At 35.7% G+C, this 14,177-nt stretch overlaps 1 protein-coding gene across 1 annotated transcript in view; it reads right to left on the bottom strand.

The window, feature by feature from the left end:
* Nucleotides 1–13,886, bottom strand: part of LOC131074706 (protein SHORTAGE IN CHIASMATA 1 homolog) — a 45,767-nt gene extending 31,881 nt beyond the window's left edge. Inside the window, exon 1 of the mRNA XM_058011393.2 lies at nucleotides 13,108–13,886. Coding sequence (XP_057867376.2) covers nucleotides 13,108–13,662 — 555 coding nt within the window. The 5' untranslated portion in view covers nucleotides 13,663–13,886. The remainder of the gene's footprint in view (nucleotides 1–13,107) is intronic.
* Between the last annotated feature and the right edge of the window lie 291 nt (nucleotides 13,887–14,177).

Raw genomic sequence — 14,177 nt, 5'->3', positions numbered from 1 at the left:
TTTCAAGATAAAGATAAAAATAAAAAATTAAAGTTTTTATACTAAAAGTAGTTTACTTGTACACAAAGCAAGCCTCAGATATCAAATTGTATAAAAATATATAATCTAAAGCAAGAAATCTTCAAATATATTTATGCCAAAATTATTGTGTAATGTCCCCATTTTAGGGTTCTCTTGCAATGCAGTTGGTTCTAACCTTCTAGTGGGTGTCTAACTTGCCTAAGGAGTTATTTGATGATTCCAATGAGCTTGGGTGGTCTGGAGGACTCATATGCATCTTTTAGAAGTGATTTCGGACTTTTGGTGTGCTCTCCGAGAATCTTGGAGAGGCCATCTATTTATAGTAAGTCACCCAGTTGGCTTTTTTTATTATTATTCTTCATTGAGATCACTCAAGTGTGATCAGTTTCCAATTCCAATGTGTTCCAACAGCTTATTTCAACCTCTGCAAATGGATCAATTACTGGTGGTTGTTCAATGTTAAGGTTTGATCTCTTTCTTCTCAAGTAATAATGATGTGTACTAGGCTGCATTACCCATTTGAAATGTTATGCCACTGATGTTCATTCGCACAACCCTCCAGGCTGGCAGGAATCAAAGCTCTGATACCACTCTAATGTCCCTTGTTAGTTTTGAATCAAAAATTTTGCCCTTCTACTAATTAGTTTGATAAGTGAAGTTTAGATTTGCAAGGGCAATGTTGTTGGTTTGATATGTATGAACAGTTTTCTTTACTCGGAAATAAAGGAAACATGTATTGACTGAACAATAACAATTTATACCTTTCCAAAACACATATAGAGTGAAATAATAGAGCAATCCATTAATTACAATAACCGATACAAAGTTTAAATGAACAGAAGTATTATTTCTAACCTTTCACACATGTTTCAATTCTGAAAATACATATTGCAGCAGTCAGAAATATACAGCAGCAGTCCCCATCAACCCCTCTTTAACTCTTAACTCAGCTTAATAACCACGTCTAGTGAGCAAGGAAGGGACGGCTCAGATTTAGTTCCAAACACCTCAGAAAACTCTACATCGGTGCCCTTTCAGACCCATGACCTGCTCTATTTGTGCCCACATCCAGTCACTAAAGTCAAATATAAATGAATAGACCCTAGATTGGCTAGCGCCCAATACTAAGCTGGTGCAACTAGCAAAAGATACACCTTTTCTTGCATATAACGACATCAACCTGCTATAGGAAGATTCGCACCCAATTAGAATGAGATATTTCGGCTGAGCTAGGAGCACATCGGACTCTAATGCAGTTCACATGCCTAGAAGATCAGTAAATTGCCTCCATATGATTCTCCAATAACAAGATGTCTAGAACATATCATTCAAGTTGAAGCATTTCCCCATGTATGGCATCCCGATAAACTTGCCTGTAGTTTTCCACAAAACCAATTGAACTTTGTCTTTGAAAGACTTCACAAATTTAATAAACTTCAATCATTCATCCCTGTGAGAAATTTGAATGAAATCTCCAAGAACTAGCTAGGGTAGATAGTTTCACTACCAAAACTAGAATCCCTTAGGGCTTTCGTACTAGGGTTTGGCTTCTCAAAAAGCTCTCAAAAATCCAATTAGAAAAATAATCTAAGCATACCAAATGAGCTCAAGAAACATTTTTGTATGATAACCCCAGGAAGCCTCTAGAAGAACTTTTCAAATTCCTGCTCTTTTAATATTTCATTTAAATTCCTATAACAAAGTGACTTTATTAATTCCCTTCAAAATATTTCACTCAAGTCACTTATAACAATTTATTAAATTAATTAAATAACATTACCCTTTAAAATATACTTTGTTGGATAATATTAAATAATTGATTTAAATTATTCCCTTTAATCTGACATTAACTGTAATGTCCCCTATTGGGACTTAACTTAATTTGCCCTAGAATTCCCAAATAGGGTTTGGATTATGCTTGGAAATGTGAAGGGTCACTTAGTATCTTGTCTTAAAGCCACAGATAAATAATAATAATGCTTCAACATGCAACAAATAATGGTTTCAAGACTGGTCTATATGCCTGATTCACTGATGTATCCAGGACTGTTCTGCTCTTTATGAGACTAATGCTTATTCAGTTCTTGTCTAATCTGCAAATTCTACCTTTCAGATCTGCTCAACAATATATATTTATGTTTGTGGTAATAATATGTTTATGTTCTTTGTAGTGCTATGTTTATATCTGCTGTAATGATATGTTTATGTCTGCTCCAAATATATTTTGGTCTGCTTTCCTTCTTTTTGAAACTATTGATTTGTTGGTCTCTAGATAACTCCTTAGGCTAATTTATGAACGGATCCATTTCTTATAAATATCGATCTGCCTTTGTTAATTGTGTTGGTTGAAAATTTTGTATACCTAGGGAATGTGCAAAATTGTGATTTCAGCAACAGTGTAAGAGTATGATACTCTCCTAATTCAGGGAAGGCTCCCCCTATCTACAAACTAAACTGATCTAATATGGATGGGACAGCAGTCTTTCTTCTTCTTTCAAGAAAAACTATACTCTTTTCTCTTAACAGAAAAGTAATAGCAATTGTAAATAAATAACAACAAATACTGAAATGAGACTTTTTTGTAGGATTTTTGGAACATAAAGGGATGCAAAGTTTCCATGAAGGCAAAAAGGCCTCCGTCACTTCCCCAGGATGGGAAAACAGAAAGAAAGCTCAAAATCGTCAACTATCTATTCTCCTATCAACCTTTTTAGATGATTTTATGCTAACCAAGCACAATATGTAGCAGCTCAAAGTCTAACTACATGATGCACTTCACCTTACATACACAAGTCTTAAAAATAGAACCAGCACAAAGTCTACAAGCTATCTTCCCTCTTGAGCTTTCCACACTAGCTTCAAATATGATAAGCAGCTCAAAGTCTGCAAAACCAAATCTGAAAACCAAACATATAACTCTAAATACAATTAGCAGCTCAAAGTCTGCAAGATTGAATTTAAATCTCCCTTGAACAATAGAACAAAAATCACAATCAACTCCAAAAAATGTCGTCACATAACAACTTGAATTGGCACAAAGTCTCAACACAACTTGCCTCTTCTATTGAAAGCAATCTGATTTACATCTAAGCTCAAAGTCTTAGAGTGCACATACAAACTGGCAGAATTTTGTTGCATTGCCAAAAGATAAAAATTACAATAGATCCCCTCAAGTATTTATAGGAGAGGAGCCTTGAGAAAAAGGCAGGAGGATCCTAACTAACTTGAGGAATTCTCTCAACCACCATGACTTATTCCAACTACAGTCCTAATTGAACTCAACTTGTAGTTGCTTTACATATAATTACAAAAGTGCAAGTGATGAGTTAACTTGCAATTACAATTTTTGACATTACATGTAACTTGTCAAAACAAAATTACAAATGCATAATTAATCTAAGTGTCCAAAGACGCGACTCCAACTGCATCATCCTTTGTCTATGATGATCTTCATGCCACTTCAGGATGCTAGAACTTGAAGTATTCAGGATTGGTGAAGACATCTCGAACTAGAATGGAAATTTGCATCCTTAATGATCTTTGTGTCCTTGGCCGACGAACTTCAATCTTATCTTCTTATTTGGGGTAGTACTGGCTTTTCAGGAGGAAAGTTCTTTGTAAGGCTGAAGTAAGAAGCCTATCTTTGTCTTGAAAGCATTATATGCTCTCAACCATGAATTGTTGTTGTATCTCTTCTTTGTATCATCCTCCAATCTTGAAATCTGCTTGCAAAATAAGGCCCATGCCTTAATTTATTGATTTGGTCGGTCATGTGTGCAAACAAGACTGACAAGGGAAGGGAAATTGATGCAAAAATGGGCTCACAAGTGAATTTCGGGTTCTGGAAGCTACATTACATGTGTGGAAAAACAAGAGCATTAACTTGCAATTGTGGAGAACAAACATGCAACTTCATGTGTAATGGGTAACTACAAGTTTGCACTTGTAATTGGACCTTTAAAACTCATTTTCAAGTGTTTTTTGAGTGCATTTTGGACCAGTTTCGATTTCTGGAAGGCTGACTGCAAGTAGACTTCAAAGGGGAAAATGAATGAAGGTGTGAAATGAGTGGATGAAATGGTGGGAATAAGGATCTTCATATGTGAGAAATGATGGGAATGAAGCTTGTGAACAAAGTTAATGAGTGCGGATGGATATGAATTGAATTTTGGAAGATAGTCTTCATTTTAACCACATGGGAATGGGAAAAACCTTTACTTGTAATCAGGTTTTTAAAACCCGATATTGGAAAGACAATCTTTTTTACAACTTTGAAACTTGAAGTTTTGGCAAAAGGGATTAAATCTTTTCAACCAAAGGGGAAAAACTAACATTTCCATCCTACTTGCAATCGAATTTTAAAAAGCCGAATGCAAGTAAAGAGGGAAAAATGTGAAGGGAAAGACAATGCAAATCTCAAATTGCATTCAAGACTTGGGTAAAAATGGGAAGAACTCTCTCAAACCTTGCTTGATCAAGATGCCTTCCAAGAATATGCAACAATCCTTAAAAGGAAGAATGTATCTCTTAAAATAGACAACAACCAAACTCCAAAACCCTAGCTACGTCCAAAGAGAAACAAAATTGCAGCAAAAACGGCTTTCAATATGGAGGAAGAATAGGTCAAAACCTCATGGAAAACATACGTAGTAAGAATAGGAACCAAAACGCCTAAGTTCGAACTCCAAATCATGGCATTCCAAAAAACGGCTAATGAAGGAAAAAACACAATCAAAGAACAACGCAATAGCAACCGTACAAGCTGCAACGTGTTTCTAAAAGCATGAAATCCGCCTTGAATTCAAAACGCCCCCTCATCCCATAGATTCCTCCACCAAAATCGATTATAAGTTGTGGCAAAATCGAACTCTAAAGAGAGAAGAGCAAGTTGGGTTCTTGAGGAAAAGAAACAAGTTTAAAATGCTTTGTAATAAACATGTAATCGGGTTTCTAAAACCCCTTTACATGTTTTAATTTGCTCACTTTTTTCATCTCCCGAGCAAATTCGGGTTTGCAAGAACAAAAGACAAGAAGACATGTCAAAATAACTTGTAATAGGGAAATAAAATCCCCTTTACAAATTTTAATGACTTAACTAAAAGACTTGTAATAGGGAAATAAAATTCCTATTACATGTAAAAATCACTTAAGTAGGAACATTTAAAAGAAATTACAAGTTTTTTTTCAACTTATAATTTTAAATTCACTTGCAATTTGTCCAAAAAGTTCCTACAATGACTTAAAAGACATATAAAAAAAGGGGAAATAAAAAGTAAGTTACAAGTGACAAGTTTTAAATAAAGTGCACTTGTAATTGTTTTAAAAATTTCCCTACAACACTAAAACAAGAGAAAATTAAAACTTGCAATCAAAAGAAAATTTCCCACCTGCAGTGACTGCTTTGAAACCCGAAATTGCACAAAAGGCTAGGAAAAAGAAGACCAAAACTCACCCAAATTTGAACAATGATGGCAAAGACACCCCACAATGATTTGACACTAACAAATGTGAGTTTTGCACCTTGTAAAACATGCCTTGGAGGCAAAAATGACACATTTTGTGCAAAAATTTGGTATGGGTTGTCACATTTTTTGAAAATTCAAAAGTGAGGACAACAATTGGCTCTGTTTGGGGAACTTCCTTTGATTGTTGGAACGATTCAAGAGCGTAGAATCCAGAACTCTAAGTGCCTTAGTATCCATTGGGTTACAAAGTCAAGCAACAAAGACATAGATGACAAGAAGGATGATATGACTGACGCAAAGCAACTAACTAAAAACAAGATGCTAACTTGTGCAACTGCACTTATTGAAAATGGAAACCTACCTATCCTAAACTAGCCACAATGAAAACCTTTCAAATGAAATGATTGACTGGCTCAACAAAATAATTGTTTTTCTTCAACAACTTATGGTACCTTACATGATCATGAGCAGCCACAACCAATTGAAGCACAAACAATTGTACCAGAACTTGATGCAACACTCTTTGGAAAACATGAACAAATTCACCTTCCTCTTGAAATGAATCATATGTACTGCTGCTCCAAAGTAGATTTTTGAAACCAAACTGCTCTTGCTTAGCTGAAAATGCATGTTTGGCCTCTTCCTCAAGTGTATCTACAGGCTCATGTTCAGGAACAAGTGAAACCTTTGTCCTCCCATTGGCTTCCAACCAAGCAAGATGTCTGATAGGACATCCTCTTGATCGTACAAAGACTGAATCTTTCTTTCTAGTTGCAACTTGAACAATTGGTTTTTCAACCATGACAACCACATGCTGAATGGAAAAATTTTCATGTGATTCAAATAAAAACATGACTGCATTGCATTCCTTAGTATGTTGTTCACAAACTTCTGATTGGAGAGAATCATAAACAAGACTTGAACAAAACTCTTCTACAGTTGTCATGAAATGATCTTCATCAAGTTCTGGAGTAGATCTCTTATGCATAACATATTCTATTTCAATCTTAGAAGAACTTTCTTGAGGACCTGAAAAACTATCAAAACCTCCACCTTGGAAAATAGACACTTGATTTTCATCTTTCTCAAGCTTCTCATAATCTTCTAAACTTATCGGATACTAGTTTGGCATCAAAGCTTGAACAAAACAATTCCATCTCATCCCAAAATGTATCCTCTTCAATATCTTCTTTTCCCTTTTGAATAAGAGAGCTGAAATTTGCTTCATGACAACTCTCATCAAACTTTCCAAACTTCAAAATAGAATTGTCTTTATGTTCTAAAACTGTCTTTTCACATCCCATGACGTGATTGTCCTCCTTCATCAGCACCTTGCAAAGGTGGCCTTCAACCTTTTGTCATGTATTCCTCATGGTATTCCATATGGCCTTTTCTTTTTGTTCGTCAACTTTCTGGAACTGCATAAACCAGATTTGAAAGTCGCCAGCTATGTCTGCTTCCTCCTCTTCTCGGAAGAGACCAACAAGATCACTTTGTTCAAATTCAGAATCCTCCACTACTGCATTTGTTGGTGGTGCCTCAAAAGCAAGTCCTTTTGGTGTTGAAGGAAGCTTGTCTTGATTTCTAGTTACATAACTAGGAGCATTATTTGGATATGGCCTCCTTGGAATGTCTTCATCATAAAGGGAAGAGAATACACCTTGAGTTATTTGCCTTTTAAGGGCAACGAGCTCATTAGCCAACCTCTGCACTGTGGGATCAGTTCTCTTAGTAACCCATGATCCCAATGAAGAGATTTCTTTGGACCCATTTGATTCTATCTTTATCTTACCAGCAAGGATAAGATCATCTTCAATATCAATTGTCAAGGCTTGCACTACTGCAAGGTTTCTTGGAACAGCCCTTCTCAACAAAAAACACACCTCAGGCTCTTGAGCATTGATGAAGAAGCACTTCAAATTTGCAGCGGTAGGCTGAGCAATAGCTGGAATTCTATTAGACAGCGTGTTGAATTTAGCCACAAATTCCCGCATGGGTTCATGTGACTCCTTTTTCATTTGAGTCAGTTGTGCTAACAAAGCATGAGCATCTTCTGCGGACTTGAATCTCTCTTCAAACTTCTCTTTAAGTGTGGCCCAAGATATAATCGAACCGGCAAAAAGGTTATAAAACCAATCAGATGCAATACCTTGGAGTGTCTCCACAAATAGCCTTACATATACATCTTCGTGTTCAACACCATGAACACAACATGCAATGTGTTCATCTAGATGTTGTCTTCCATCTCCAAAGAACTTGGGAAAATTCTTCCTCAAACCATCAAGAAGAGCATGCAAAGGCAGAGTCAGATTCAACGGACCAAAAGCATTCCCCCAAGGACTTTGAGCAGCCATTTTACATGTCCTTGGTGAAAGTTTGAAAAATTGCAATTACAAGAACAAAAATTACAATGAATAGGATACCGGTATACTTCAAACAAAAGCGTGAGGCTTTTGGATGCATATCGTATCTCACCAGAGTCGTCAGTGGTGACTCGAATGGGTCAATTTGCTATGTAATGATTCAACAAATTTATATCAAAGATTCTAAGATAGAATTAACAAAATACTTCAAATCTCTTTTTCAACACAAACCCAAGAAAAGTTATTCTGAAAACAACAAGACACTAGACTTCAAACGAAAGCATGAGGCTTTCAAATGCGTTCGTGTCCCCAGCAGAGTCGCCAAAAACTGTTAATTGAAAATTTTGTACACCTGGGGAATGTGCAAAATTGTGGTTTCAGCCACAGTGTGTGAGTATGATACTCTCCTAATTTAGGGAAGGCTCCCCCTATCTACAAACTAAACTAATCTAATATGGATGGGACAGCAGCCTTTCTTCTTCTTTCAAGAAAAACTATACTCTTTTCTCTTAACAGAAAAGTAATAGCAATTGTAAATAAATAATAGCAAAGACAGAAATGAGACTTTTTTGTAGGATTTTTTGAACATAAAGGGATGCAAAGTTTCCATGAAGGCACAAAGACTTCTGTCACTTCCCCGGGATGGGAAAACAGAAAGAAAGCTCAAAGTCTTCAACTATCTATTCTCCTATCAACCTTTTTAGATGATTTTATGCTAACCAAGCACGGTATGTAGCAGCTCAAAGTCTAACTACATGATGCACTTCACCTTACATGCACAAGTCTTAAAAATAGAACCAGCAGAAAGTCGACAAGCTATCTTCCCTCTTGAGCTTTCCACACTAGCTTCAAATATGATAAGCAGCTCAAAGTCTGCAAAACCAAATCTGAAAACCAAACATATAACTCTAAATACAATTAGCAGCTCAAAGTCTGCAAGATTGAATTTAAATCTCCCTTGAACAATAGAACAAAAATCACAATCAACTCCAAAAAATGTCGTCACATAACAACTTGAATTGGCACAAAGTCTCAACACAACTTGCCTCTTCTATTGAAAGCAATCTGATTTACATCTAAGCTCAAAGTCTTAGAGTGCACATACAAACTGGCAGAATTTTGTTGCATTGCCAAAAGATAAAAATTACAATAGATCCCCTCAAGTATTTATAGGAGAGGAGCCTTGAGAAAAAGGCAGGAGGATCCTAACTAACTTGAGGAATTCTCTCAACCACCATGACTTATTCCAACTACAGTCCTAATTGAACTCAACTTGTAGTTGCTTTACATATAATTACAAAAGTGCAAGTGATGAGTTAACTTGCAATTACAATTTTTGACATTACACGTAACTTGTCAAAACAAAATTACAAATGCATAATTAATCTAAGTGTCCAAAGACGCGACTCCAACTGCATCATCCTTTGTCTGTGATGATCTTCATGCCACTTCAGGATGCTAGAACTTGAAGTATTCAGGATTGGTGAAGACATCTCGAACTGGAACGGGAATTTGCATCTTTAATGATCTTTGTGTCCTTGGCTGACGAACTTCAATCTTATCTTCTTGTTTGGGGTAGTACTGGCTTTTCAAGAGGAAAGTTCTTTGCAAGGCTGAAGTAAGAAGCCTATCTCTGTCTTGAAAGCATTATATGCTCTCAACCATGAATTGTTGTTGTATCTCTTCTTTGTATCATCCTCAAATCTTGAAATCTGCTTGCAAAATAAGGCCCATACCTTAATTTATTGATTTGGTAGGTCATGTGTGCAAACAAGACTGACGAGGGAAGGGATAAATTGATGCAAAAATGGGCTCAAAAGTGAATTTCGGGTTCTGGAAGCTGCATTACATGTGTGGAAAAACAAGAACATTAACTTGCAATTGTGGAGAACAAACATGCAACTTCATATGTGTAATGGGTAACTACAAGTTTGCAATTATAATTGGACCTTTGAAACTCATTTTCAAGTGTTTTTTGAGAGTATTTTGGACAAATTTCGGGTTCTGGAAGGCTGACTGCAAGTAGACTTCAAATGGGAAAAATGAATGAAGGTGTGAAATGAGTGGATGAATGTGATGTCCCCATCTAAACAATCAAAACATGTTAATGCGTGCTCTAAAATAGAATTTAATAATAATACAATTAAAATATAAAAATATATATATAAAACCAATTCCTTATATAGAAAACCTTTTGACTGATTTCAGATGCATAAAACAATTCACATATAATTCAGATGCTATACCTCATACAGGGAATATAATTCAGAAGCTTCACCCCTTTTTACTGACAAAAGAATACATTGTTATCAATAGAGAAGTTCGTCTCTGAATTCAATTCCCTAATTTCATGTAAATATACTAAAGAGGAAGGAATTAACTTTGATATTGATGAGGTAAAAGGACAATTTGAGCAATTGATCGAGGAGAACTTTAGGAAAAATCAACAAGCAAATGAAAAATGACTGAAAAACTGTCAACTTGGTTGTATATGTCGATGATCTTGTTCCCTCGGAGCAATGAGTAGTTGGTTAAATATAAAGATGAAGGAGGATTTGAAGAATCTATTTGAGATGATAGCTTTCAAACTCTTGCATTATTGCCTTGGCATGGAGGCATGGAAATTAATGAATCGAGTCTCTATTTCAAAGGAAAAGTATGCCAATGTATTTCTCAAGAAATTTGGGATGATTGAATGTAAACCAATTGCAATACCCATGGAATCAAGATTGGAGCTTTCCAGATTTGATAAATCAAAGAAGGTAGATGAAACTCTCTACAAACATTTGATTGGGAGTTTCATTTAATCGGCAAACACCATAAAAAATCTAGGGTATTTTGGTTCTGGGTTCTCTCTTCCTACAACTTTCTTGATATAACCTTTAGTCCTATTGACCTACTTTTGGTCATCTTGGACATTAACATAATTAATTAATTTCTTTCTTTCACTAGTGGGTTCATGACAAAACCTAAAATGTCCCATTGAGCAACTAAGTGAATGTTCACAATAATCTAAACATTGGACTCCATACACCAACAATGGCAGTTCTGCTTGATACAATACATAAATGCATGCTAGGAAAGCTTCATTGATGATCATTTGTTGACATACGTGTATGTCTTCCATTTAAGCATAATACAAAGCAGCGTAAGGGTCATGCCAAAGAAATTAGGCTTCACAAAATCCTGAGTGTCATGGAAGTATCAACAGATCAGCCAACGGCATTGATTTGCTACAATCGGAGTGCCTTAAAGATGATTAAGAATCCACTTAATATCTGAACAACCAAAGGTTCATTGTCACTTCATTAGAGAAGTTTTATAATGATGAGATGGACCTCCAATATTATCCCATTCAGAATCAGCTTGCACGTGGATTCAACAAGGCATTGTCTAGCATAAGATAAGAAGTTCAGAAATGGACTCTGTGATAGTCAATGCACGGTGTACCAGATTGGATACTCATGGTAGCGGAAAATAATTAGCATATTCAATTTAATTTAACATCCACATATGATTTTGTTAGCAGGCAATTTCTTCTAGGTTCTAGTAGTTGCTATATATGCCTACCAAACATACCTATAGTGACACTATAAAATGATTCAAAGGTAATGCAAAAACATTGCATTGGAGTTTCACTTCCATCTTTTTCGTGCATGTCTATTATTTTATGGTATATTTTATCCCGGTCAGATATTTTTCTTTCATTTTTAAAATATGTTTACACATCTATTAAAAAGTATTAATCAATCTTGGGCAAGGTTATAGACCACCTTTAATGCTTGGACATACTCATAATCATTTCTAGAGATATGAGTTACCTCATCGAAGTGAGGAATTTGTGAACTTGGATCATTCTCCCATGACTATCTCAGTTATCATTTAATCACAATCTCTTTAAAAAAAATATAAATAGCCATTGATGTGTACCAAACAAAGTAGTCGAGAGATTTTCATAATGATCTGTTTAACTTTAAATGGAAGGCTTTCAAACAATCCTAGATTATATTCATTTACCTTTTTCTTCAGTTAAGCAGCTGTATTTACATTAATGTATGGGGGGATGCAAATTCAGTCACTGAAATTGCTGAAATTTCTGTCTCAAGAAACTTTCAACAAACCAGAAACTTCACATAACTTTTCCATAGAACTACTACATAAACACTAAGGACCCACTCTGTTGCATAAATGCATAGGATAACCTTCAATGAGTTTAACTTTAAACAGTACAAAAGGCCAACAATGAGAAGTCTTCGGTTGCAGTTCTTCATGGCAAAATACAAGGGCGGCATAATTCAATCTGTGTATGCGGATATGTTGTTCGCCGTATGCTCATTGTTAGGCGAGGAGTGTACCAGATCATGTAATTCTATTCAGATACAGCATGAATGCTGCTGGACCATATGCCAGAAGCAACATTCATTTACCTATAATTTATAAGCTTCTAGACTCTAGTTGTTACATGGTCAGCTATAAAATCTTTCATCTTATGTGCCACATTTCAAACGGATGAACAAATAAAGACGGCGTTTCCATTAACAAGCAAAGTTAGAGGCGATTGCAATGGTTGCAGACATTATGGGAACAACCATAAAGACTATAGGTTGCGGTACAGAGTTCACAACAGATCAAAACTTTCATCTGAAGGAGGATACTGTGAGCACAGTACCACATCGTGCCTATTATTTTCCAAATAAAATAAACTTTTTCTAAGCAAATATCAAACAATAATTAATAAAATTTAAATCTAGCACCAAGACAAACAATTATCTTTCTCTTCTGAAAACGCAGTAACGTGTCTATAAAATAGTTAACTGATAGAAAAAAGTAGAGAGAACCTTAGAATACTTTTAAACAAATATAAAGTAGCCACAATCATTTTCTATTGTTTAAGTAATAGTGCAAACTATGTACTTGGAAAGGCATAAAATTTCACACAAGTTTTAATTTATAATGAACATTTCAGTCCATGAATTATTGTAAAAGGCTTCTGGAAACAGCTGTATTCAGTTTTGCATCAGCGCTTGGGATCAAATTCCCTAATTCATAACCAGGATGAGAAAGATTACAATTCTGACGGTAATCAAGGAGTGTGATCCGAAGCTTTGATGTAAAACTGATTTCGAAGAAGCTTTGATGTAAAACTGATTTCGAAGAAGCTTTTTAACAGTAAATTTTAATCTAACTTCCCGTATTCGGGTTGATTTAGAGAAGGCTATGGAGAGCATAAAGAGAATTAAAAAGGGAGCTTAGCTAACCTGTGAAAGCTCCATCTCAGGAGGCTGCACTTGAAAATTTGAAAGATCGCTAACCTGTGAAAGCTCCATCTCGGAAGGCTCGACTTGAAAGATTGAAAAATGGCTAACCAGTGCAAGCTCCATCTCGGGAGACTCCAATTGAAAGATTGAAAAATCGCCAACCTGTGAAAGCTCCATCTCGGGAAGTTCCACTTGAAAGACTGCACAATCGCTAACCTGTGAAAGCTTCATCTCGGGAGGCTCTACTTGAAAGATTGCACAATCTTTACCCGTCTGTTGCTGTTTTTCACCGCATTTTGGTCTGCTTTCCTCGTAATTTTGAGGGAAAATGGAGGAGAGGAATTGTGTGTGCGCCCTTGCAAATGAGAGTCTCTCAATTGGTGAAAGAGCAGAAACATTAACTGGTGAGGACATTACATCTCCCCTAAACCATCTGGACTGGAAGCTTTCCTCATCCTCCATCATTTCTTCACCATTGGAAAAAAGAAAAAAAGGCACGCTGGCTGCAGCGCGAGCCTTACTCAAGTGATCAAAATCTCTGAAACGCAAACGCATGCTGGCGAAATTGTTGTTGCTCCTCCAATTGACAGAAATAAACCTTTCACAGTTAACTGAACACTCTGCTATCTTCACTTAAATTTTTTTATGGCTGTGCAGCGGAAGAAGGGGGCGTCTTTCCTAAAATTTCTACTCCCGGTTCCTTTCACCATCCTGTACTCCCTATTCTACCACCACCCTCTCTCATCTAATGTTAATACAAGTTTTATGATTATTTGAAGGAATGAATCACTTTCCACTGTCCATAATCCAGGCTACATAAAGAGGTTCCATCAATCAAACTATTAAACTAGTATAGATTATTATAGTTTGTATAGACAATCATAATAAATTTATGAAAATTAAATGTAAAGGTAATGAATATTTAGTTTTTAAAATTGATAATAGAAGAAAGATGTTGAAGTTGTGTAAAACTGATTTGGTATTATTGTATAGTAAAATGTTATTCTATTATTATTGTTTAAGTTTTGTGATGTCATATAAAATTATGTAGTTTATTATAAGCATTGCAA

This window comes from Cryptomeria japonica, chromosome 4, assembly GCF_030272615.1.
Source record: "Cryptomeria japonica chromosome 4, Sugi_1.0, whole genome shotgun sequence".
Classification (NCBI taxonomy): Eukaryota; Viridiplantae; Streptophyta; class Pinopsida; order Cupressales; family Cupressaceae; genus Cryptomeria; species Cryptomeria japonica.
Note: the sequence above shows the minus strand (reverse complement) of the source record. Positions and strands in the feature narration are given on the sequence as shown.